The sequence below is a fragment of the Cyprinodon tularosa genome, unplaced genomic scaffold (genome assembly GCF_016077235.1).
Source record: "Cyprinodon tularosa strain WSP-4 unplaced genomic scaffold, ASM1607723v1 ctg362, whole genome shotgun sequence".
Classification (NCBI taxonomy): Eukaryota; Metazoa; Chordata; class Actinopteri; order Cyprinodontiformes; family Cyprinodontidae; genus Cyprinodon; species Cyprinodon tularosa.
Window position 1 is genome coordinate 1,112,081 of NW_024039077.1, and position 24,502 is coordinate 1,136,582.

General features: G+C 39.0%; 1 protein-coding gene across 1 annotated transcript; it reads left to right on the forward strand.

Annotated features, from left to right (window-relative positions):
• On the forward strand, nt 1-22,819 carry ptger2a (prostaglandin E receptor 2a (subtype EP2)). Its single transcript, XM_038295917.1, has 3 exons — nt 1-181; nt 3,176-4,119; nt 20,891-22,819. The coding sequence occupies exons 2-3, from the start codon at nt 3,271-3,273 to the stop codon at nt 21,167-21,169; spliced, it is 1,128 nt and encodes a 375-aa protein (XP_038151845.1). The 5' UTR covers nt 1-181; nt 3,176-3,270; the 3' UTR covers nt 21,170-22,819.
• The last annotated feature ends 1,683 nt before the right edge of the window (nt 22,820-24,502 follow it).

Below are 24,502 nucleotides of genomic sequence, written 5' to 3' on the forward strand. Positions count from 1 at the left end.
GAGCTGGGGACAAATTCATGCCCGCCTCATCACATCTCCTCTCCTCGCGCCTCACTCCTATCACGAGCCAGCATTTCTTTACACCAGAGCGGCTCCGGATCAAACTAAGTTGGATATTTAGGAGCAGCTTCTATTTTCTACCTGTTGAGGAGAACCGCACCGGGAGCCCCTTCTAAAGCAGGTGAGAACTGGAGCCTGATTACTGGATGCTTCTGAAGGAGGTCCACGCGCTGTTTGTTTACTCCATATAAATATTTACTGATGTAAACATGTCCGGTTTTATTTTCTTTAAAGATAGCGCGCATTTACAACCAAACATACGTTTGTTTTTTCTCGCTCTTTGCTTCACTTTCCACTTAAAAAGACAAATGTTGATGTTGCCGCACCCGAACGCGCGCTCCAAACAAAACTCCTAATAAACAGTCCTGAAAACTTTTCATCTATTCGGTTTTCTGTAAAGAAATGACTCATCTTCCTCTATAGAAATAGAAGTTTGTGTTTTTGTTTTTTTTTTTTGTCAGAGCATGCTCACATTCCACTGTCACTAGGTATTACACACCCAACAGCTGGACACATCTGTCAGAGATGCGGTCTCTGCGGCTGGAACTTCCAGCGGTTCCGCTGGGCAGAAAGTGAGTCAGGTGTGTGGGTGCAGACCCACGTGCTGTTCTAGTCAGGGGCCAGTGGGACAGCTACTGGCCCCTGCTGTGGCTCCTATAAGATCTAACACTGAAAGGAATTCTGATTAAGATTTTCCCTGGTACAGAACAGTGACTGACAATCAGTCTGAATGCACCTTTCACTTTTCATTTTCATATATAACACTTGTTATATATAACAAGTTATATATTATACAATAATTATTTCAAATAAGTAAAACAACAGGCAATATGTCTTAATTACAAATGCACTTTGACATTTTTAAATGATTTTGTAGATAATAATTTAGCGACTAACTATTTCAGTTGGTTTTTCTTTTCATGGTAAGGGATTTTTTAAATTTTAGGTATATAAAACTAATATTTTTCAAACCAAAAAAGAAGAAAAATCGATTGGAAAAACTTCAAATGTTAATAAAACTCAATAATTTCACTGTATTCAGTGCTGAACCACACTTAACTCTTTGGTTCTGCAGCTTTCTTAATATATTTAAAATGAGAAACTATTGTTTAACCCTTTTTTTTTTTTTATTACTTTCTGTGCCCTTTTGAAAACATGCTGCACCTCCCAGTAACGATGTGTAATGTTATATATTTAATATACTGCAGCTAAGACACAGAAGAGGATAGATCAACGCAGCTGGTTACACAGGATTTTATTTAACTGGATCAAAGCAGAGTCGGTTCTAGGTTAAATTTAACGCAGGAAAAAATAAAAAGAGCACATCAATTACTATATAAAATGAGCCACACAGCCAAAGTTGTAGAGTCCTCATCTAACAGAAGTTCTGATCCCACCGTAGTTCAACAAAGCTGACTGCAATTTTGAAATAATTGTTGAGTTAAAGTCTAAAAGCAATATATTAAGAATAATCCAAAGGACAAACCAGGTCTCTTATGTCAGCACTTATAGTAACTGATTTATTTATTATGACAGCACAAAAACTGACATAAAAAAATAAAAAATTCTTAACTGTATTTGGCCTTAATTTGAACATGTTTTAAGATTATCTGGCGAAGGAATTGATATTTTCACTCTAAAAGATAAGATATGCACTTGAAAAAAAAGTTATTTTGTTTTAAAGTTTTTTTTCCTTCAAATTTTAACCCTTTAAAGCCCGATCCAAGAATAAAACAAAACAGAAAATTACTTTTTTTTTTTTGCTTTGAATTCCTTATTTGGCCTTTTAACAAAATATGTAAAAAGAAAAAACAAAAATAAATTTTTGATATTAATAATTTATTACTATGCGATTAATCAAGATTTTTTTTGTGTAGTCTTCTGCCCTCTGTTATCAGGTATATCTGATTGTGCACAATAGGATTTTGAGCAAAGTTTTTACCATTAAATTATGCAAAAGGTGTCAGACGCAAAACATTTCAGAAACTGTATGTATCAAATATGATACATTTGGCATTACAGGGTTAAACATTAATCATCTTACTCAATTGGTAAATTATCCAACTTACCTGCTCAAATCTATGGACATAAAATTATTTTGAGACAAAAAAAAGTATTTTTAATTAAAATTTTTGTAGACTGTGTTTTCAGTAATGGGGCCAGGACCAGTTCTATAGGGACACTGGCCCCAGGTGGCCCCTGTTTAGAACCGCCCATGGATCAGAGTAAAGGAGACTGTTAGCAAATTAATACCATGTTTGTTTTTAATCTAAAAGGATAGAATAATAATAATTGTATTTCCTTTTTGGGGAATAACTACTTTAACTTAAGCCACAGCAGCAGGTTCTAGCAACAACTGCTTTAGAAACTGCATTCCTGCTAGAAGCTGCCCGAGTACGTGCTGTTATCCATTTCTTGGGAAGAAGTTACAGTTTGACTAGTCAGCTGATGTCTGAGAATTCATAAGAAAGAAGGGGAAGAACAATGAGTTTCACAACTCTAAAACTGGAGCAGCACTTGTGGAACGTGCTGTTTCAGGGTATGCAAAGCACGTCTCCGTCAATAACAGGTACTACTCACTTCGTGTGCACCAGTAAATCCCACACAGTTTTTCAAGCATCAAATTAGAGCGACGCTGCAAGTCACAGCTGTTGATATTGCGGCCAAACAGTTTAGAAACCATCGGAGAGAAGTAAACCCTTTTTACAGGAGGAGACTCTCTGGTCTTTTGTTCTGTGGTTTAAAGGGAAGCATATAAAATTTTTAAGAGCTGAAAAAAAAGAGGAATCTTTCTTGATGTTTAAGCAGATGATCAGAGCTGTTTCTGATGGTCCGACAGGCTGTAATCCAAAGAATGGGTCTACAAGCTGCAGGATAAGGCCTTTTATGGCTTATGAATGCAACAACTGAAAATAAATGGTTGAATTATTTTGATTTTATGACTATTTTCATAATTTACGGACATATTAAGCTACAAAGAAACAAATTATGCAAAAATGAGATTATTACAAGATCAACAGGTACGACATAAAAACATGAGGAACAAAAGATGAATTATTTGCTGATTAACTGATGAGTTATTAGTTTAATTGTTGCCGTTTTTTTTTTTTTATAGAATTACTCCTGAAAACGTCTTTGAACACCGATTATCAAGCTTCTGCAGGAATTGGAAACAGTTTCTCGTTAAAGGAAAGAAGAAAAACTCCTGCCATGACCATTAATTATACCGAATGCCACTCTAGGAAATTCATAAAGGGGGATACAAGCCCGTTAATTAGTGCCATCATGTTTGGCTTAGGAATCTTTGGAAACGTGGCTGCCTTGGTAATCCTGGAAATCCGACGGCGCAGGAACAAGAGGGCCGACGACAGGAGATACAAGGGCTTGTTCCACATCCTCGTCAGCTCGCTGGTGTTCACGGACCTGGCCGGGACTTGCCTGATCAGCCCCGTTGTGCAGCTTGCATATGCGTGGAACATGACTTTGGTTGAAATGACTTCTGGAATTAATTCTAACGACACCCTTGGCAGAACTAGCAGTAGCGTGTGCAATTACTTTGGTGTTAGCATGACCTTCTTTAGCCTGGCCACCATGTCCCTCCTTTTCATTACAGCTATGGACAGATGCTTTGCAATAGGCCACCCCTACCTGTACAGCCGACTTGTCACTAAGAAATGGGCTTATATTACAATCCCTGTTATGTTTCTGACATGCATCTTATTTTGTATGCTTCCTTTTGTGGAATTCGGTAATTATGTACAATACTGCCCCGGGACATGGTGCTTCATTGACATGAATCCCACAGAACCCAAGGAACAGGTTTATGCTAAGCTATATGCCACAATTATGCTGGTGTTGGTGCTGTCCATTGTAGCCTGCAACGTCTTTGTGATGTACCAGCTCTTCCGGATGTACCGGCGGCGAAACAGACAAGGCTCAGTGATGAAGAGCATGAGATCCAGCAACGAGCACAGAAGATTTGTGGCTCACGAGGTGGAGCACCTCATCCCCCTGGTCTTCATGACGATCATCTTCATCGTCTGCACAATTCCCCTGGTGGTAAGATGGCAGCAGATCACACACACACACGATAAATATCAACTTTAAAATGAGGCTATGTTAACCGAAAAAGTCTGTCCCAGCAGCAAACGTGTACATTTCTAAAGGCAGTAAGGAGAAAATGCTTATTTTTTTTGCTCATTAGATGGTTGTGGGGCCGTTACATTTGTGTCATTCACTCAATTCAATCAGGATCGCTAAGCTAGATGATATTTTAGATGTGTAACTGCTTCAACACCTGGTTGAAATCACTGAATTATCTCCTTAGCCTCACACCAAATCCTGCCAAGGCCTTCCAGCAATGCAGTTAGGGCGAATGTTGGCCTAGAGGTTAAAGCAGTGGGCATGGGGTCTGAGAAGGTTGCAAATACTCGGTTTGATCCCCACAGCTTGCACTTAGGGTCCCTGAGCAAGACCCTTAACCCCTGATTGCTCCCCAGGCGCCGCACAGTGGCAGCCCACTGCTCACCAAGGGGAAGGGTTAAATGCAGAGAGTAAATATCTCCATTGTGAGATCAATAAAGTTCAGTTATTATTATTATTAGTTATTTAATCCAGCTGTGATCAAGCTAATTCAAATAGCTAAAACTAAAGCAGGGCCTTCGAGGACCAGAGCCCCAAATGTAGAACAAGTTTATAGGTTTAGTTTTTTTCATTCTTGTTTAGTTTTATTAAGTTGTATCTATTATTTTTTTTATCGAATTCAATTTTAACTAATTTTTAAAACTGGTGTGATCATTTTTATTGGTTTCTATTATTTTAAAAATGCCTAGTTTTAATTTAATTTGCACTGTTCAGTTTTTCATTTGGTTAATTTAAGGATAGAAAAAGGTCAAAGTAATGTATTTAACTGCCTATATAGGGAACTATAGCTAGATATAAATAAATATAGGGAACAAGATACCATTTTTTTAAACTGGTTCGGTTGCAACAGACTATCGGAACGCTGTAGGAAAAAAAACAGTTTGCAAGGCCTTTAAAAATGATAAAAATGTTAATGAATGATATAGATCTATTATTTTAGTATGTTTTAGTACAGTTTCAGTTAGTTAAAAGTTTCTCCTTTTTAATTATTTTTATTTATATGAGTCGATATAAATGTTTATAATCTATAATCACTGATTTAGGTCTGAAATCTTCAAAAGGCTGCCCAGATCAAGTTAGACATGAGATTTTTATTAAACAGAACAACTATTTTTGAAGATATGCTCTGACAGAAGAGACTATAACTGTTTAGACTAATTTAATAGTTTACTTTTACAGTTTAATAATTATTTAGAAATTTAAGCCAGCATTAAGTAACATTTTTAACCCAAAAATATCCTCTTCCAAGTTCCTGACTGTGATGGTAATCGAAAAGTTTGATATGAGATCATTTTGAGATCATTTTCTCCACCGGTTCTGGTTGGAAAACCACACCTGCAACTTTCTGTGACACCAACCTGGTGACTGTTCTTATTCGCACTGTGAGACAAAACCATCGGTATCAGTAACCACAAGCACCGCACTGCACTAGCATCAGCTGGTTATAGAACAGCTTCTCATTTTGGTGGTTTATGACATGGTGGATCCAGCAAAAAAGGTAATGAAAGCCAGAGGAAGAAGTAGGAAAACGTGTATCTGATTGCGACAGGGCTTACTCCGTGGCAAGACCGCAAACTAAAACAAAGAAGTAAAACTGATGCATACGTGGCAAGGTTTTTATTGAACTTTTAGGAACCATGTGCTAACCTTTGGTAGTGTTACTTTTTTGACAGAGTAATCAATTTTAGCATGCTACTATTAAAAAGGAGAAACCGAATTTCACTGCGAGAGCAAATAGACAACGGTTTACCTGAGAGGCTGAGTTTAGGTACATTCAGACCTAGAGCGCAGTGTCCGCAGTGATTCCTGCCAGCACCACAGAGAGTTCACCACTCTACATTTTAGATGCACAGCGAACCGCATCATAAAATTGGAGGAGCTTCAACTGCGTGAAGCTGAAACCCCACCCATGTGAAAAGACTCAGCAAATAGACTGAATGGTTAGTGATTCATTAGTGCAGGTTTGGGTAGTTAAAATGCTCATTTGTAGGAATGAAAAAAAAAAAAAAAGATCATGTGTGCTACTTTTGTTTTAGATATATTAAAGATTATTGTTAAAGGTCATCCAGAGGTCATCTATTAAGCTAAGATGGAATAAAAAAAAATATATTCTTCAGTGTTACTTGATTTGTTGTCTGCTGATTTGGTTTTTGAGATGGAATCATTCTTAATTTCGGCCAATGATGTTGCATTTAATATAACAGTGTTTAATTTGTTTAGTGGTTTGGAATGATTGTTTCATAGTGTTTAGTATTTTATCAACCTCCCTGCCGTTATTCCTGGCAACCCCGTAGCATTTCCTGTCAAGGTCAAAAGGTCATTATGACTAGGGCACAAATTTTGTCATCCTGCAAGGACTGCAGAAATATCCCTTTAAAAAAACCACATGAATTTACACTGTAAATTCAGGGAAAAAAAACAAAACAAAAAAACAAACTTACAGGTTACTGGTATTATTAGGTTCTTTAGAATGAAGCAGTTTAGAGAAAATAACAGAAAAGGTCATGGATAGGACTTTTTTTTTCTTTTTTACGGCAGGTATGGCGACTTTGACAGTCTGTCTTCCCCTTTGGTTTATTTGATTTGATGATTATCAGCAAAAAGTGAAAGAACAAAAATAGCATGGTCTGGGGTTTGATGCCTTCACCATGATGCTCTCAACAGAAGTGAAACAGTCAAAACAGATGCGGTTTGTCATCTTCCGTCTAAAACAGCGCTTATCTTTGTAACCGTTTCTGCAATCTAATGCAGGCCGGAGAGGCTGGCAGTGTGATGGTGCTGATGGCTGAATTTCAAAATGCTAGATCGATTAATGTAGATTTGACTTGAGACAAGCACAAATGGGAGGAAACAAGAAACACAAAGCAAACCTAAAGGAGATTTTTTTCCTACTAGCCGGCTGCAGATGCACTGATTGTAAATGTGGTTTGGAGAAGCCTGGATGAGATCAGTAATATCATCAGGAAGCTGTTTGGATGGGGACTGTAATAAGATGATAACCTCATCTGTTCTTGAAACTGGAGTCATAAATTTCATGCAGAACACAAACACTAACATCTGCGATGTGTCTGATATGAGCCCAGGGTGGATTAGCGAATTAACGGCTGACGAGAACTGCGTCTACCTCAAAGTTATTAGGCTTGATTATTTTGGATAAGCCGCAATGGAGAAGATCAGTTTGCTTGGCGGCGGTTCCAGTATATTTCAGTTTATCACAGGCTGGAGTCTTAGAAGTTCCTCAGTTACTGTTAAAGTTGTAGGGAAGTCATATTTAAATGTCAAATCATTCTGGTTTAAACATTTATTTAAATGACATTGTCCCAAAAGTTTGAAAATTTCTATTTAAAAAAAGAAATCCTGTCTTAGAATCTGTGGGGGGGTGTTTCATTATCTTATGCAGGCCAGTTAGTTATACATCAGCTTGTACACCTAAATTCAGCCAATCATATATTAAAGGTCATCTGTCAATCAATTTTTTAACCATGGGGCACCATCCCAGTGTTTACAGGGATGGACGTCTGTGTCTTCAGCAGGCGCAGAGCTAACAGAACTGGCAGCGTTGCGAGGCAAGGGCTCAAACATGTACGGCTGTAAGCCTTCTACAGCAAACCAAGCATCTGCCGCCCTGGCGTCCTCTTCTACTACAACTTTGTCCCGCTTTCCTCCTCTTAATAAATAATGTATGATGGAGGAGACTCATCTATGACCTCCGACACTAAACTCTCCTCCTCTTGCATGTTTCCGCTGTCCATGGCGTTCCTTGACAGTGTCGTTGCTAAGTGCTACTTGGTCCCAATGGAATTTCCCATTGGGAACCTACTAGGGGTGGAACGGTTTACAAAATCCACGGTTCAGTTCGGTTCACGGTTTCGTGGTCACGGTTTTCGGTTCGGTAAATGTTGATTGTTAGGAAAATCTCTAAGCTGACATGTTGGACGTGTTGCTGTTAGCATAATCAACACGTGTTGCACAATGCTAGCACACTGTAGCACTTTTATCCACAACTTTCTTTCCGCCGTCATCGTAGGTCACTTAATGCAAAGTGGTCCCATACAGCAGACCTATAAAGTGCTGCTGGCGCGTCTTCCAACTCCTGTTCTTTCCCACTCGCCATACCCACACAATTCTCCACAACAACTGATTTTTTTCTGCTACACCCGGCTACGCTGCTTCGCTTCTTCTTCATCTTGTTTACTACTGGTGGTTGGCTTTGGTCACAGTACCGCCACCTTCTGCTCTGGAGTGTACACGCTTCGCCTATGAGAAAAAGGAGCAGCGCATGAACCGAACGCAACACACCAAACCGAACGGTTCGGACGGTTTTCATAAACCATTCCATCCCTAGAACCTACTAGCACTAAGTTGCTAACTGGTTAGCAAGATGCTTCCGAGACACCGGCTACAATGAAACTTGCTTGCGAACCTTCCGCCACAACAATCCTGCCCCTTGATAAACAACCAATCACCCTTTATTCCCTTTATTCACTCGTGTAAAGTCGGGCACCACTCGGGAGAGTTCGGAAACGCAACGGTTGGAACAGCCGCCTCCTTACGACTTTAAACATCCCAACCATCTTCCTTCCAGAAGGGGTTAGTTTGAGTCAGATTGAACACAGCTGGGTTCCAATACCACAGGGACACCAATCACAGATCAGAGATGGACTAACACTAAGAGGAATGCTTCTAATTTATTTAATATTTATGCGCAATGCTTTCAAGCCACTTTGATTAAACAGACATGATGAATATAAGACACAGGCCTAAGATTAGCCCAGCCCAGAGCTGACCCTGCAGTTTCCCAAGACAACTTCTAATGTGTTTTTGGCACAGGCAAAGGGGATTCAGGGCGCTTGGATCAATGATTACCCATAAATGACTCCTCACTCAGCCATTAGGGTGTCTCAGTGCGACTCCCCACTAATCTGTATGGAACCACATTGGCTTTTAAGTGACACATCTGAAATCGGATGCAGAATCGATCATGACGTGCACTTAAGCGTAGACAACTGTAATGGACCAAAGTGCCATCTTGTGCACCGTTGTCTCAGCTGTTGCTGGAAACCATAATCTCTGCAGCTTAAGCTGAATTCCTGCCCCAGCTTGGGTTTTTTTTTTTGCTGTTTTTATGGCGGTTGTTAATATTCCACAGACAGACCACAGGCAGGCCAACTACCTCGTTTCTCTCACAGACTCATTTACAGCAGACGCTGTTAAAAGTTTATTATTTTCTTAATTTAACTTTTACAAAACCCTTATAAATAGCATTTCCCAACCTAAACCTTTGATGTGCAACACTTTGCATATTATTTTATTATGATAGAATTACAAATAATGGTATTAAAATATAAAATCCAAGTAAAATCATTGTGGTTTTCATGCTTTTTTCAAACCTAAAAAAACTTAAGATGCAGCGTGAAATCTAACAACTACAGAGTAAGGATTAAAAAATTGCACCAGTATTTGTGTAGGCCTTTTTTATTGTCCTTTGCAGCAAGGGCAACACCCTTGTATGCAAACAGAGGACACAAGGAGCAGCTTTCAGCAGCAGCTCATCAGGAGGCTAAATAAAAAAAATCTGATCCTGGTTCAGTGAGTGGAAACAAGGGCATACAGGATAAAGGCAGCAGGGCAGAGTCAAGAAAACTTTAAATCTGCATCTTTGCTATTTGAGGTGACGTGGCGGCAGCAGAAAAATAAGCAGGAGATGGAGTTTCTTACAAAAATAGGTGTCTAGACTGACAGCTGCCCTTAAGAAAGGAAAACAGAAGAGAGGACCAAGGAGGGAGGGGGGCAAGGTTGAGTACATCTGGGGAAGATTATCTGGTCAAAGTTGATCCGATTTCAGAGCTGGTTCCTGCAGGGATATGTTGAAACGTACCATTGATGACAATCAGTCAGAATGAACCCTGAACTTTCCATACCAAACATGGCAGCCTAAGAAAAAACAAACTTTATACCTCTAAACAGTGACAACAGCATAAGGCTCAGAGGAATCTCCTGGAAACTATGGCCACATGTAAGCCAAATTTAGATAAAAACCTAAAATGCAAAAATTATATCCAAAACCATTAAAAGCAGTGATTAGAATAAGCTAGATATGACGAGGAACAGTGAAGTGGCCTTTGAGAAACAGCAGACTTTCCCACCTCTGAGTTTCTCTGTTTACACACTGCTGATTACAAGTCTTTACACTGGAGAGCCTCCACGTCTGGTTTATATCCTGCCTATTATTTCATCTCGTTATGTAATGATAGTTTCAAGTCATCCATATAAATCTTCTCATACTTGTCCAAGCAATTGTCCCACTAACCTGTTTGACATTGGTTTCTATCTGCAGAAGGACGTAGGAAGCCTTTATTAACATTTCATCGGAACATCAGAGCACACAGAGTGATAACACGGATATGGACGTGCTACCTTTGCAATCCAGTCTGTCTCATTTCCGTCCTTCTCTTTATGTTGCCTATAGAGCATAATCACTCAGACAGCTGAGGCTATTTATACAACATTTATGGTCCGTGCTATAGAATAAAACCTCTCTAAAGAATATATATGCTACTAGAACTTAAGATTAAAGTGGCTTTAACAGACTGCGCATTAAGAATAGTACTTAACATTTTACAACTGTTTTAGGGAAGCTGATATTTTTTTTTTTTTTTTTTAACAAAGACTTTATTTTATCAGATCAATATTCAAAATGTCAGAGTCCTGGTTTGTTAGTTCCTGTTTTTCTTGGTTTTCCATTTGTCGTCCTCTGCTGCCCTCTTGTGTCCTCTTTCCCTTGCTCTGTTTTCTGTTCTGCCCTCACCTGTTTCCAATTCCCTCGTTAGCCCTCTCTTTGTCTCTGTCCCCTTTAAAAGCCCTCCCTCTTCAGTTCCTGTTTGCTGGATCCTCGTCTAACGTCTGTCTGCTTTCCTCGTCTCTCCCTGGCTCTTGGAGTTTTGGTTTACCCCTGATGTCTACATTATTAACTGGAAATATGTCTTCAAAGGGTTCCATCTTCTCTCAAATATGATATTTGGTTTTATAAGAGAAAATTGTTAACTTTGGAGAAACTGCATGTTAAAAATAAATAAGGGCAACTGGAGAACTGTTGGTAAAGAAACTCTGTAAGTAGAGTTAACCCGTTTTTAAGTGAAAGAAAAGGCAAGCAAGTAGAATAAGGAGCTCTGGTTTTGATCAGGCCTTCAATTAAAGTTAATCACAACCTTACTCTGCTCTTTAGAACTATGTCATGTTTTGGATTTAAATCCTAATCACAGTTTTCATCTGTGCAATATGTCCAAAATTGCAACGAACTTCTTGATATTTTAGGTATTTGTATTTCAGACAATGCATTCAAACTGCTTTAAAGACTGGAGCAGAAGGATGGGTGGACCTTTACCAACCTGTGAACTGATTAAAGGGGTGTAACCTTTCCTTTAACTTTAGCCAGATGTTTTCCAAGACATCTGTATCCAAATCCTAGCTTCAGTATTCTTTGTGTTGTAAAAGTGCTTCTCTGACAGCCTTCAGCCATAGTGACAGTTTTATAGCTGCCCACGTTAAGATCTGGTACAGCAGATGAATAATTTACTGAGAGCGTTATATAAATACTCATGGAGGAGCAGGAAAGTGACACCAGTCTCCACACCAAGTTGGGTTATATTACATTTTTTCTTTATTAAGAAGCTGCAGCATGATGACGTGCTTGAACGTGAAGAGCCTGCGGTCACATTTGATAGCATTAAAAATTTAAAAGGCCAAACGGCAGAGAGAACCTCGCTCGTGGAGAGGTCGAGGATGTATTGGTGAAGCATTTGCAGGGCCAGTTATATACAGAAAATTAAAAACAGAAGACGGTTTTGTGTGATCATCACACTCTTGCTGCGTCTTCGCTTTAACATTTTTATTACGCTTCCTGTTTCTATTCAAAGGAGAGGAAAATAGCTTCGCAGTGTGAGAGATTCCGTGGCTCAGTGTGGCTTAACAACAAAACCAAACCGAGAAAAAACTGTTTTTGTTTCTCACAAGTCCAAGACCGACGGTAATCAGAGAAATGATACCATGTGGTTCTATTTAAAATGACAGTAAAATTTGCTCCAAACAAAAACGTTTGCAGATTCTTGTTGTCCCACTGTTTGAGATGTTTACACAGTAACACAGCAGCTTGTAAAGCCCTTTTTTTCAACACATTAACAGCAGCTGATGCTGCTCTGGAAGAACTAACTGACATGTGGAGGAAGCAGTTAGGGATGGCATCATTTCTGCACAAGCAGATAAAAAATGCAGTGAAACGGCAAAGATTGAAGAGGGAAAGAAGACGATAAGGAATGGAGAGAGAAGTAAGAAGGATAAAATGAAAGCAGGAAGTGACTTAAACAAGTGCTGGAGAATACATTGATTCAACAGAGGCTGCTTTTCCCCTCAAATATAACCCTTTATTGTTCCTTTGTGACCCCCCTGAGAGGACGGTAAGAGAAGTTTCTAAACCTGTGAGCTTGTCATAGCTTCCATGGATTGTATTAAAAAGCTGGTTCCCAACCTTGTGGCCATGGCTGCAGGGAATTTACTGCTTCTCATTTGGGCTGCTGATTTATCCCCTCCAGCCTAAGGGAACTAACCAGGGGAACCTGCTGCTAAGGCTGCATATCACAAATGCATCTTATTTTAAAAAGGTCAAAGCTTGCACTGGAAAAGCACTGGAGTAATTCTCTATCAGGACCACAAGTTTCTTTTAGTGAGTGAAAATGTCCGCTCTAGGGAATAGAAGTTTTAGCCAAGTTTAAAAAAAAAAAAAAGCTAAAAATTCCCATTTTAAAATCAGCCAGACATGACGACTTTCATGACATCCAGCATACATATTAAACTGGATATTAGCCGAGTTCAGAGAGATTCATTGGTGAAATATATATTGCCTTCAAGCATAAACTTGTTTTCATCTTTTAAAGGGGCACCAGATGGGTTTTATGACGATTTCACAGCAGAGCCATATAGACCTAACATGCAAGAGCCTGTAGTTCAGTTTGAATTCTACACATCTGGAAAGGCTCCTGTGGAAAGTGTTTGCAAAAGGGATGGACATTCAGTCCAATTCTTCAAGCTGAAATAAATCCACAACCTGCATCCCATGTCAAGCTTTTAGCCAATCGCAGTAGCAGCTGTGACGTACAGTATCACTTTCTTGATTTGATTCATACCTTGTGGAGTTAGTTGATGAATAAAATCCGGTTGGGAAGAATTCGCAAAAATCTTTCCCATCCTGCAAGGAACAAGTTGTGGCTTTTTTCTGTTTTCAAAAAAATTAGTAGAGACTGCATAGCAGAGTTTACAAATACCTCCACCGGCGCAGCCATGTTTGTTTTGCTTCAGCTTGACGTCATACACGTCACTGCATTTCATTGGTTGAAAGCATTTCTATATTCGAGGCTAATGCAGCTGTTTGCTTCTGCCTAGATGTATTTTGTGAATTCACAGACCTTGTGAAAAATCATTTTACTTGCAAAGTAAATATAGACCTAAAAATAACTGGCAAAAGTAATTAACATTACACATTAACTTGAATGTTTTTCTTTGGGATTTCAACTGTTGGGAGCGGTTTTTGTTTTTGAAACATATTTTAGGCTCAGAGACTGAATATAAACATTTAAAAAGGTATTGTAGAGTCTAAATTGGACTGTAATTTGGCTTTTTGATCATTTTAATCTACCAATCTAATAATTTAAAGTCCAGCTCTAGGTCTGTCTTCAGTGACAAGTCTTTTGCAGCCTCTAGCAGATTTACACTGATCTTAATAAACTCTGAACACCTTCCCCACATTATGATACTGCCACCACCCTGTTTTACTAAAGGAGTCATTTACCCCGTTTACACTACCCTTAAAAAACTGAGCCGAGACCGGTCCGAGCTCAGTAACTGAGATAACTTGTCGTGTGTGAACGGAAACAACCTGAACTGAACCGAGATAAACATAACCGGACCGCGCTAACTGCAGACCAGTTCCCGAGGTGGGTTCGGCTCGGTTTTTTCCTGGCTCGGTTCTCTGATAACAAGAGCACATGAGCAGAACGCGTCATCGCCGACTGGCTGAACATGCCGATTCACACTCCATTCCAGAAAGTCGGCTTCCCAAAAGCCGACTTTCTCAACTACATCCGCGCAAGGTTGCCGTCTTCGCCTGACCCACCGCAAACACGGAAGTACAGCAATAATAATCAAGCATAACTTTCTGAATGTGACGGGCGCCGCCATTTTGATTTGCTTGATTCCCTCCTCCTTCGTCTTCTTCTTCTTGGGTTTTTACGGCGGTTGACAAACAGCGTTTGGTGCATTACCGCCACCAGCTGCTTGAGTCCCTCCTTCAATCCTAGCAGTAATACCGCACATCGTCACTAGGAGGCGAGGAGTCGAGATAACAGAGATAAGTGTGACGTGTGAACGGTCGTCAAAACTGAGCTTGGCCTGGTTACCGATCCAAGCTCGGACCGGTCTCGGCCTGGATCGGTTTTTCAAGGGTAGTGTAAATGGGGCTATTTATTTAGGGTTATGTGTTGCCTTAGATCTCTGCCACCCGAGTTTGATCTAATCTGACCCAGAGCTCTTGCTCCAGGTGGCTGTCTCCTATACCAGGCATCCCCAAACTCGGTCCTCGAGGCCCCCTGTCCTGCAGGTTTTAGAGGTTTCCTTGCTCCAGCACAGCTGATTTTAATTCAAAGCTGATTAACAGGCTTTTGGTCTACTGCAATCATTATAACCAGCTGTGCTGAAGCAGAGAAACCTCTAAAACCTGCAGGACAGGGGACCTTGAGGACCGAGTTTGGGGATGCCTGTCCTACACGACACGAGAGAAAATGAGATTTCTAGTTGCGTTCTGAGGTCAGCGTAATTATTGCTGGGCGATATAGAAAAAAAGCTTATCGATAAAAAAAAAAAATGCATATTGGTCGATATCGATAATTATTGAAAAGATTTGAAACCATATTTTATGTGCAGCTCTGCCAGGACATTTTGTGATATTGCTAAATGATTTAATTTTAATAAAGAGCACAAACACAGACTTCCAATTAAATCTTTATTTAACCAACTTTTTTAACCATAACAGAATTGTTTTAAAGAAAAATAACTTAAGAGACCTGAGTTATGTTAGTAAATACTGACAAAGAATAAACTAAAGTGACCAGAAAAGTGACCAAAATAAATATAACAAATAAATAAATGGACCCCCAGGCCCCCAAGTAATATGCTGCTAAACTGGAGATAATGTCAAAGATGTCTGCAGATAAGAGATTAAAATCTACATTTTATAGCACCTCCTTATCTTATTAAACGTGTATCCAGTTTAAACCTCATTGGTGAACATAAACAGAAGAATGTGAATTTGCTTCTAGCTCTGCATTAAACATCCGGCTTTTATAAAACCACAAAACACACAAATGAGAGCAGATCTGTTTCAGTCTGTGGCTTAAGATGAACGCAAATATGTTTTTGAATGTTGCTGTGTGCTTTATAAACATCCTGCTAGCTCATTACTGTCTGCTTTACCGAGATACAATGAGAAGAATTTTGTTGACATGTAAATGTGAGTTTTACCCTTTTAAACAGAGCTGTTTTTTTCTGAATATGCTCTAAATCTAATGCAATACAGCAGCTAAAGTAATTACTCTTAATCATACAAGTCTTTAAAACGTTAAGTGCTTCTAACTGGAAGGTAAACAAAGTCTGCACAGCTACAGAGGCCACCATTGCAGTAATTTCTTTATGACAGAAAAACTCCTCACCTGGTTATTTTGTGGAAAGCAAAGTTATAAAGGCAGGCCTTGAGTTGGGTGCTGATATGAATCAGGGCTGCTTTATCTATGTACAGATTTGCATATACAGGTGCTGGTCATAAAATTAGAATATCATGAAAAAGTAGATTGATTTCAGTAATTCCATTTAAAAAGTGAAACTTGTATATTATATTCATACATTACATACAAACTCATATATTTCAGATGTTTATTTTGTTTAATTTTGATGATTACAAATGACAACAAATGAAAATCTCAAATTCATCATATCAGAAAATTAGAATATTGTGAAAAGGTTCAAAATTGATGGCCCCTGGTGCCACACTCTAATCAGCTAATTAACTCAAACCACCTGCAAAAGCCTTTAAATGGTCTTTCAGTCTAGTTCTATAGGCTACACAATCATGGGGAAGACTGCTGACTTGACAGTTGTCCAAAAGACGACCATCGACACCTTGCACAAGGAGGGCAAGACACAAAAGGTCATCGCTAAAGAGGCTGGCTGTTCACAGAGCTCAGTGTCCAAGCACATTAATAGAGAGGCGAAGGGAAGGAAAAGATGTGGTCGAAAAAAGTGTACAAGCAAGAGAGAAAACCGCACCCTGGAGAGGATTGTGAAACAAAACCCATTCAAAAATGTGGGGGAGATTCACAAAGAGTGGACTGCAGCTGGAGTGAGTGCTTCAAGAACCACCACACACAGACGTATGAAAGACATGGGTTTCTGCTGTCGCATTCCTTGTGTCAAGCCACTCTTGAACCACAGACAGCGTCAGAAGCGTCTTGCCTGGGCTAAAGAGAAACAGGACTGGACTGCTGGTGAGTGGTCCAAAGTCATGTTCTCTGATGAAAGTAAATTTTGCATTTCCTTTGGAAATCAAGGTCCCAGAGTCTGGAGGAAAAGAAGAGAGGCACTTCATCCACGTTGCTTGAAGTCCAGTGTAAAGTTTCCACAGTCAGTGATGGTTTGGGGTGCCATGTCATCTGCTGGTGTTGGTTCATTGTGTTTTCTGAGGTCCAGGGTCAACGCAGCCACATACCAGGAAGTTTTAGAGCACTTCATGCTTCCTACAGCTGACCAACTTTTTGGAGATGCAGATTTCATTTTCCAACAGGACTTGGCACCTGCACACAGTGCCAAAGCTACCAGTACCTGGTTGAATGAAGGACCATGGTATCCCTGTTCTTAATTGGCCAGCAAACTCTCCTGACCTTAACCCCATAGAAAATCTATGGGGTATTGTGAAGAAGAAGATGCAATACACCAGACCCAACAATTCAGAAGAGCTAAAAGCCACTATTAGAGCAACCTGGGCTATCATAACACCTGAGCAGTGCCACAGACTGATCGACTCCATGCCACGCCGCATTGCTGCAGTAATACAGGCCAAAGGAGGCCCAACTAAATACTGAGTGCTGTACATGCTCATACTTTTCATGTTCATACTTTTCAGTTGGCCAACATTTCTATAAATCCTTTGTTTTTATTGGTCTTCAGTAATATTCTAATTTTCTGATATGATGAATTTGAGATTTTCATTTGTTGTCATTTGTAATCATCAAAATTAAACAAAATAAACATCTGAAATATATGAGTTTGTATGTAATGTATGAATATAATATACAAGTTTCACTTTTTAAATGGAATTACTGAAATCAATCTACTTTTTCATGATATTCTAATTTTATGACCAGCACCTGTATTAACAATGTAGCAGATGTTGAGAGATATAAGAGAACAAATAGTATTAAGATAGAAAAGCAGTACGTAATTTTTGGTCAAGAAAATTATTAAACAAGAGAAACTGAAAACCCAGTGGTCACACAGCCTACATAGTTAACATGTAGTGCTTCACTAAAACATTTATGCTCTTAAAAAAATAAAATCAACTGTCCATAGAAACCAAAAATTTGTTGTTTTAATGAATAAAAATTGGGGTGTGCATCTTCGCAGCATGATGCCGCCGAAGGTGTTTCACCAGGTGAAGGATGTGTTAGAGCAGGCAGATTCCTGAGAATTGTTCACTCCCATTAAAATGTTTTTTCTTATATTCAACTACAGCTTTCCTCTTGCTGTTCAGCCTTTAGGGTCAGATTTATGGCAGCTTTAAAAAATAGTTTTCTTTACAAAAGGATTTCCCACTTGATATAAAATCCCTCTAAAATACATTATTATACCCGACACAAGATTAAAGGGATCATAGAATGCAAAACCGAATTTACATTGTCATAGATGAATAACGATAGTTCAGTGGGTGAATGGATGTATAGAGAAGTTCATACCAAATCGACACCTCCTTTCTCTGCAAAGCCAACAATTCCAAACTTCCACCATAAAACGGGCAAATTTAAAGGGAGCCCCCAGTTGACGTAAACTTGGGGATGTTGCCTTATTTGGTTTCGGCCTGTAGTTTTGTCACGCCCCGGGAGAGCGGCTATGAAGAGTCGACTGCTGGGCCGCTGACTGGACCGGACCTCACCAGAGAGCCATGAGCCGCCCGTCCTCAGCCGGCTACTGTAACAGGGTTGAGTCGCTCCGTCCCCCGCTGGCTCCCTGCACCGGACCAGCCCCGGAGCTGATAGCTCGGTTCTGCTGCACTGTAGTCGACCAAAATCCTGAACGATTTTGAAATTCCCCCTGCACATTTTTTTATGTATGAAAAGTAGGACATGTCCGGGAAAAAGAGGACGTCTGGTCACCCTACCATATCAACAATTTGATGTTTCAGTGAGTGAGTGCTTGTTGCTATGATGAGTCTTTACTCAGCAGCTTTGCTCGTTGTAAACCAACCAATCAGAGCACAGCTCATCTAAATATTCATGAGCATACCATAAAAGGAAGAAAACTTGTCGTTTCATTCTAGTGCTTTTAACCAGGCTTGAATTAGGGCTCATAGAGCAGCAAATATGCCATTTACAGCCCAACCAATGTTACACACCCTATTCAGAAACCTTAAGGAACAGGACCAAATGCCCTATAGAATCATTCTATCACCCCTTTAAGAGAAAAACACACATTTTTCACCTTTTTTTGTAAAAGTAGATCAAGCATGGTCAATTTTACCCTAAATCTCTTACAGGATGCTTTAAAAGGTCTAATTGAGTATCGTCTTTTTGCCTCCTCACATGCTGATCTTTGTGACGTGCTCTCGCTTTGCTAGTTTTCTCATGCTTCACATCCCACCTCCAGTGTTGAGTGAGCAGATTTAGACTTACAGGTAATGAATCAACAGTGTAATGTAAATTCCTTTGTTTGCCAAGTTGGTGTCCTCAAACGATGCAGACAGACGCTAAACAGTGCTGTGCACAGTGTCATTCTGGGCTCGCACATGCTCTCACATTTAATAGGCATTCTCAGAAAAGCAGGTAGGAAGGTCCGGTTCAAACTGACTTGGGCGTTTCTTACCTACATTTCCAGAGAAATCGTTCACTATACCTGTAAAATGAGTTCCTGAAATTGTTTTTTCACTTATACTGTTGGATTTACAGCACTTTGAAGAAAAGAAGTAGCAGAAAGAAATTACTTTAGTTTATGGACTTCTCTAGAAACACTTGATCTACAGAGTAAATGTTGTGAGCTAAAGTGCTCCTATAGGCAGGAGTCTTAAGGGCTGGTTATACTCCCGCAGCAGTGTGTCGCAGGTATGATGCAGATACTTTTGATTTATGCCCAATTTTGAAGCGTGCTCTGCACTAAGTTATTCCACGCCACAACGCAAGAGGGACAGTCACGAACTAGCTGTGCATCTAGAAACAGCCGAGGCGGTGAGGAAGTGGAAAATTGCAAGGGGCAAGTTTGTGCGACTACGGAGGGACATGAGGCTAAAAAAAAGCAGGGATCCAGGTGGGAAAAGGGTCCAGGCGTTCCCGTACAAAAATCGCTCTTCTAGCTGGTCCAACTTCACGACTCGTTTTCCACAATGACGTTCATACAAACAAAACAAGCCGCTAAGATACCATACAGGAAATATTCATAGTGTAGAGCGGATGTAGATTTGACCAATCAGAGGCCTCCTGACCGAGTGTCTGTGCAGATGCAGACGACCTGGTTTCTGAGCATAAATCAGCCTTTAGATGGGAAACGTTTCTTCTATACGAGAACCTCTTATGAGGTAAAGCAAAAATACATAAATATTTTGGCACTTAATTTGGCTAGAAATTATAGAAAGGAATACTGAAACCTGTGTGGATCAATTAGCTTTAAGTGATTCATTCTCAATTTGCTGCAATTATGGTAGAGATGTTTTTAAAAATATATACTCTAAACCGTTTTTTCTAGGTTGTAAATGGAAGTCTTTTTTTTGTTAGAAAAACTTTAGAAAAGAAAGAAAATAATGTTTTTTTTTCTCTTTAGTTGCAAATTAGTCAGACATGTTGAGAGCTGAAATGGTGGTTCTGCTTGAATGCATTACCTTTACACCAGAAACAAAAGGTTGCAAACAGACCTGATAATTGTGGAGCTTTACTAAATTTATATCAGCTGTGTATTTGCAGGCAGAAACCCTCTGGGTTATATGGTTTTGGTTTTCAGACCAAATAAAAAAAGGAAAAAAAAGTTGAAGAAGTAATAAAGCTTTTTTTAAGAACTGTATCGAGGTAAACCTTTTTCCTCCCAGTATCTGTCATTTTCTCAAACAACTCATTGCAGATGATTTCCACATAACATTTAAAAAGTTCCGTTTTCCAAAAAAAAAAAAAAGAACAGAAAATTCTGACATTTAACGTGATAAACAGAATTTGATGAGTATCTCCTTGACATTTCAACATGTTTTACTTTCTCTGTCATACGAGAAGGTCACTTGGTGCTTTATGCGTAGCTAGTGTTGTAAAGGACCCTCATGTTGGACTGATAACCAGGCTGTCTGTGACATCACGGCTTGCACCTCGATTAAACACTCTTCTCTCCATCAATCTCTCAGGTCCGAGTCTACGTCAACAATCCTGAAACTGAATCTCACGATAAAGACTTAGACGCCCTCCGTTTCATCTCCACCAACTCCATCGTCGATCCTTGGGTCTTCATCCTTCTCTCCCCCAGTGTGCTGTACTTCTTCTGCTTGCCTGTCTGCAAGAAGCCGCTGGGAAGACTCAGAGGCTCTGTGAGCGAATCACTGGCCAAAAAGGACCACATAGCACCGGTAGAACTGTGTCAGCCGACCTTAACAACAAACTGTCCTAACACTGAGGGAGATGTATGACCATAGCTGTGTTATTAGTTCCTTTGTATTTATATTTATTAGACAGTTCAAAATGTGCAACTCTGCCTGTGAGATTCTCACAAGCTGGAGATGTTTGTTGGACTGCAACAATTTTCCTGTGTTTATTTTCAGGGCGTTTTCATTTCATTAAGGCTATTTCCCTTCAACTGATAAGCCAGAATAGCTCCATCAGCTAGTTGAAAGCCTACACAACTCACCTCATGGTTTATGCCTTCATCAGATTATTACGATAGGATGAAAAAAGGACTCTTATAAATCTGTAATGCAAAGGCATTAGTTGTGCTTGTAATTTACTACCAGTGAGAAGCCTGCTGATATAAGTAAAAGGGATCTCAGCTGACAGGGAGATGATAAAGATGGTCTTGGAAAGCTATGCGTCTGCAGAGGCCATAAGAAACACAGATGTTGCTACTGAAACAAGTTGTAAATCACATCAAGTGATAAGAAATATGAGGCCGTTTTTATTTGTCACTTCGCAAATAAAGATTTCTGTCAATGGGATAGACTGACACAAATAATGCATAATTAAAATGGGGGGGGGAAGCATCCCCATAGCATGTGCTGCCATTACCATGCTTATCTGAAGAGGGTTTTCAACCAAACATCACACCCAGAACATTATTTGTTTTTTAGGATAAATCACTAAGAGGTAATTCCATCTAAATCGGCTGTTATATAAAAAGATTTATTGCTCTGGAAATGATTATTTGAATGAGCTCTAAATTTACTGTACTATTACTTTGACGCATACTGATACCCTGGCACATGTCATCCAGAAAAAATCTGGGGATGTTTTGGTGTCCAAACCTTGCCTCAGGAATTTAGTGAAACTTAATACAGAATCTCGGCGTTGCTTTTTTTTTTTATTCTGTGGCATTAATCTATTTAATGAAACTTTTGAGTTCCATTATGGTTAGACTCGAAAGTTTTTAAAAAGTCGAGCAGTTGTGGTTCTCGCAGGGCGAGATCACTTGTGTGGCACATTACAGCAACAAAACAATTCGTTGTGTTTCACATGATTAAAAAGTCAGAAAAGAAGTACACTGCTTACAGACTAAATATTTAAACAAGTCTAAATAGAACATTTTTACTTTGATTTTAGGAACTCAGGGTTTTACAATTTTTGCAGTATTCGGCAGGTCTGGTTCAGATTAGTGTAGCATGAAAATTAAATGTTGCCGTGGTCTAGAAGGTCGATAAGACAAAAAATCTTTAATACATTTTGGTTTTGGGCCATTCAGTGATTTATAAAACAGAAGTACCTTTAAAGCCCAAGATGGCTGTGAAGGTTTTCTAGAACCACAGACTATAAACATTTAGTAGCAGTAGTTTGATATTGTCAAATTTGTAAAGTATGTTTGTGATCAACTAGTTTAGTCCGAAAAACTTCAGCACTTATTCTGCTTAATAAATGACTCCCTTTTGCTGGGGTTGTATCAGTTAAGAGTAGACTGTCTTAGAGATAGACTAATATGTCGGCCGGCCGATTTTAGTTGTCTTTTTTTCTTGTACCTGCTGATGCATGTATTTATTGGTATGTTTTCATTAGCAGCCAAGGCTTAAGATCGTGTGGAGTGCAAGCATTGCTGCTCCCCTGCATTCCTATGGAGCTAAATTAAGGCCATCTTTGTTTGAAATGAAAATAAATAAATTGTACCTGAAAAAATTGGAAACTTTAAAAAATATTTTTCCAAATGGAAAGGAAAGATTTATATTAAAACTTTAAAAAAAATTGGAAACTGAAAAAGATTGAAAACTGTATAAATTTAAAAAAAAAAAAGAAACTGAAGTATTTCTTTTTCTCAAAACCAATCGTATTAACACAAATTATCAATTATGCCTAAAGACATAATTGATGCAACAGCTGGGAAGTCATTTCATTCATTTTCTTCTAAGCACAATCCCCAACAAAAGGGAATAGCAGATTAAAATAAAAAAATATATACATCTAAAATGTAAAAAAAATTATCTATAACCTCATAAGCAGCGTCAAACATTTTCAGTCTCTTTTTGCAGTTTTCTATCTTTTTTTATAAAAAAAAAAAAAAAGTTTCACTTTAAAAAAAGAAAAACTTAAACTAAGTTCACCATTCGTTTTAATTAGGACTATGTTTGTGCTATATCACATCATGTAAATTGAGGAAGAAGAATTAACATCGACTGAAGAATTGGCCTTAAAATGACAGGACATATCAGCAGTTGCTAAGAGTGATGCCAAAATAATCAGTATCTGCCTTAAAAAAAACTCTATCGGTTAGTTCCTAGTTAGTGTTTTACCTGCAGCGCATATTGATTGTACCTCAACCTACCTCGCCTCCTAAAATATGACAAAATTACACAATACTCCTTACAGACAGACCTTAAAACGGGTTTATCGTTGACTAAATCAACATGGTTGTTTTTTTTTCCTAGAGGATGGAAAGCTCAAAAGCATAAAATATCTTTGTGAACTCCATTAAGCCTTCCTGTTATCTGCTAAAGCCTGCTCTCTCACCGTCTCTTGCCTGAATAACAGGCATGTCGCAGAAAATTAGGCCACCAAATTAGCAAATTTTCCCCATTAAAGCTAAAAATCTGCCAAATTATACCATCAATTCTTCTAGAACTAAATGTTTATCATTTTGACCCAACATCTTTCTTTACTTTATAATAACAGCTAATAAGACCAATGGAAAATAAGCACTTTAATCCAAAACACCATTCAAACTGCTTTAGGAACGTCAACTCTCGGTAATAATAAACAGTGAAGCTTGTTAATAACAGTTAATTAAGAGGGATGTCACCTTCAAGGGAAATCCAACTCTGCCAAGTCTTATGAAAACATTAAACGTGGCAGATTTCCAGAGGGATCCCGTACAAAAATCACAATCACTTCTTGAAACTGCATCCAGTTTAAATATGAGCCTGAGGTTTGGTAACAGAATACCCAACAACAGAGTTTTGTTGAAGTTTTCTGTCATGAATATGTTAGAGAGGGAGAAAAAAAAGCAAACAAAAACACATGAGGTAGGGTTACAGCCTGCAGTCAAAATCAGAATAATGTGAAAGCAGTTTTTTAGGAATGGCAGTAAATTGGCTAAATTGGAAAAAGGCACACGAGGAATGGGAGGACTTTGGAATTTTATGTCGTTTTTTTTTTATGCTTAAACAGTACTTTATCATTTCTGTTGATAAGCTCTGAGTTAAAGGTTCAGTGTTTACTAAAGTGACCAGCTACTTCCTGTCTGCAGCATAGATGATCTTCGCTATAAGTGTCAGTAATTCTGTGAAAGTTTGTGTATTTATGCTTGTGTCAATATGGCTATACTTATG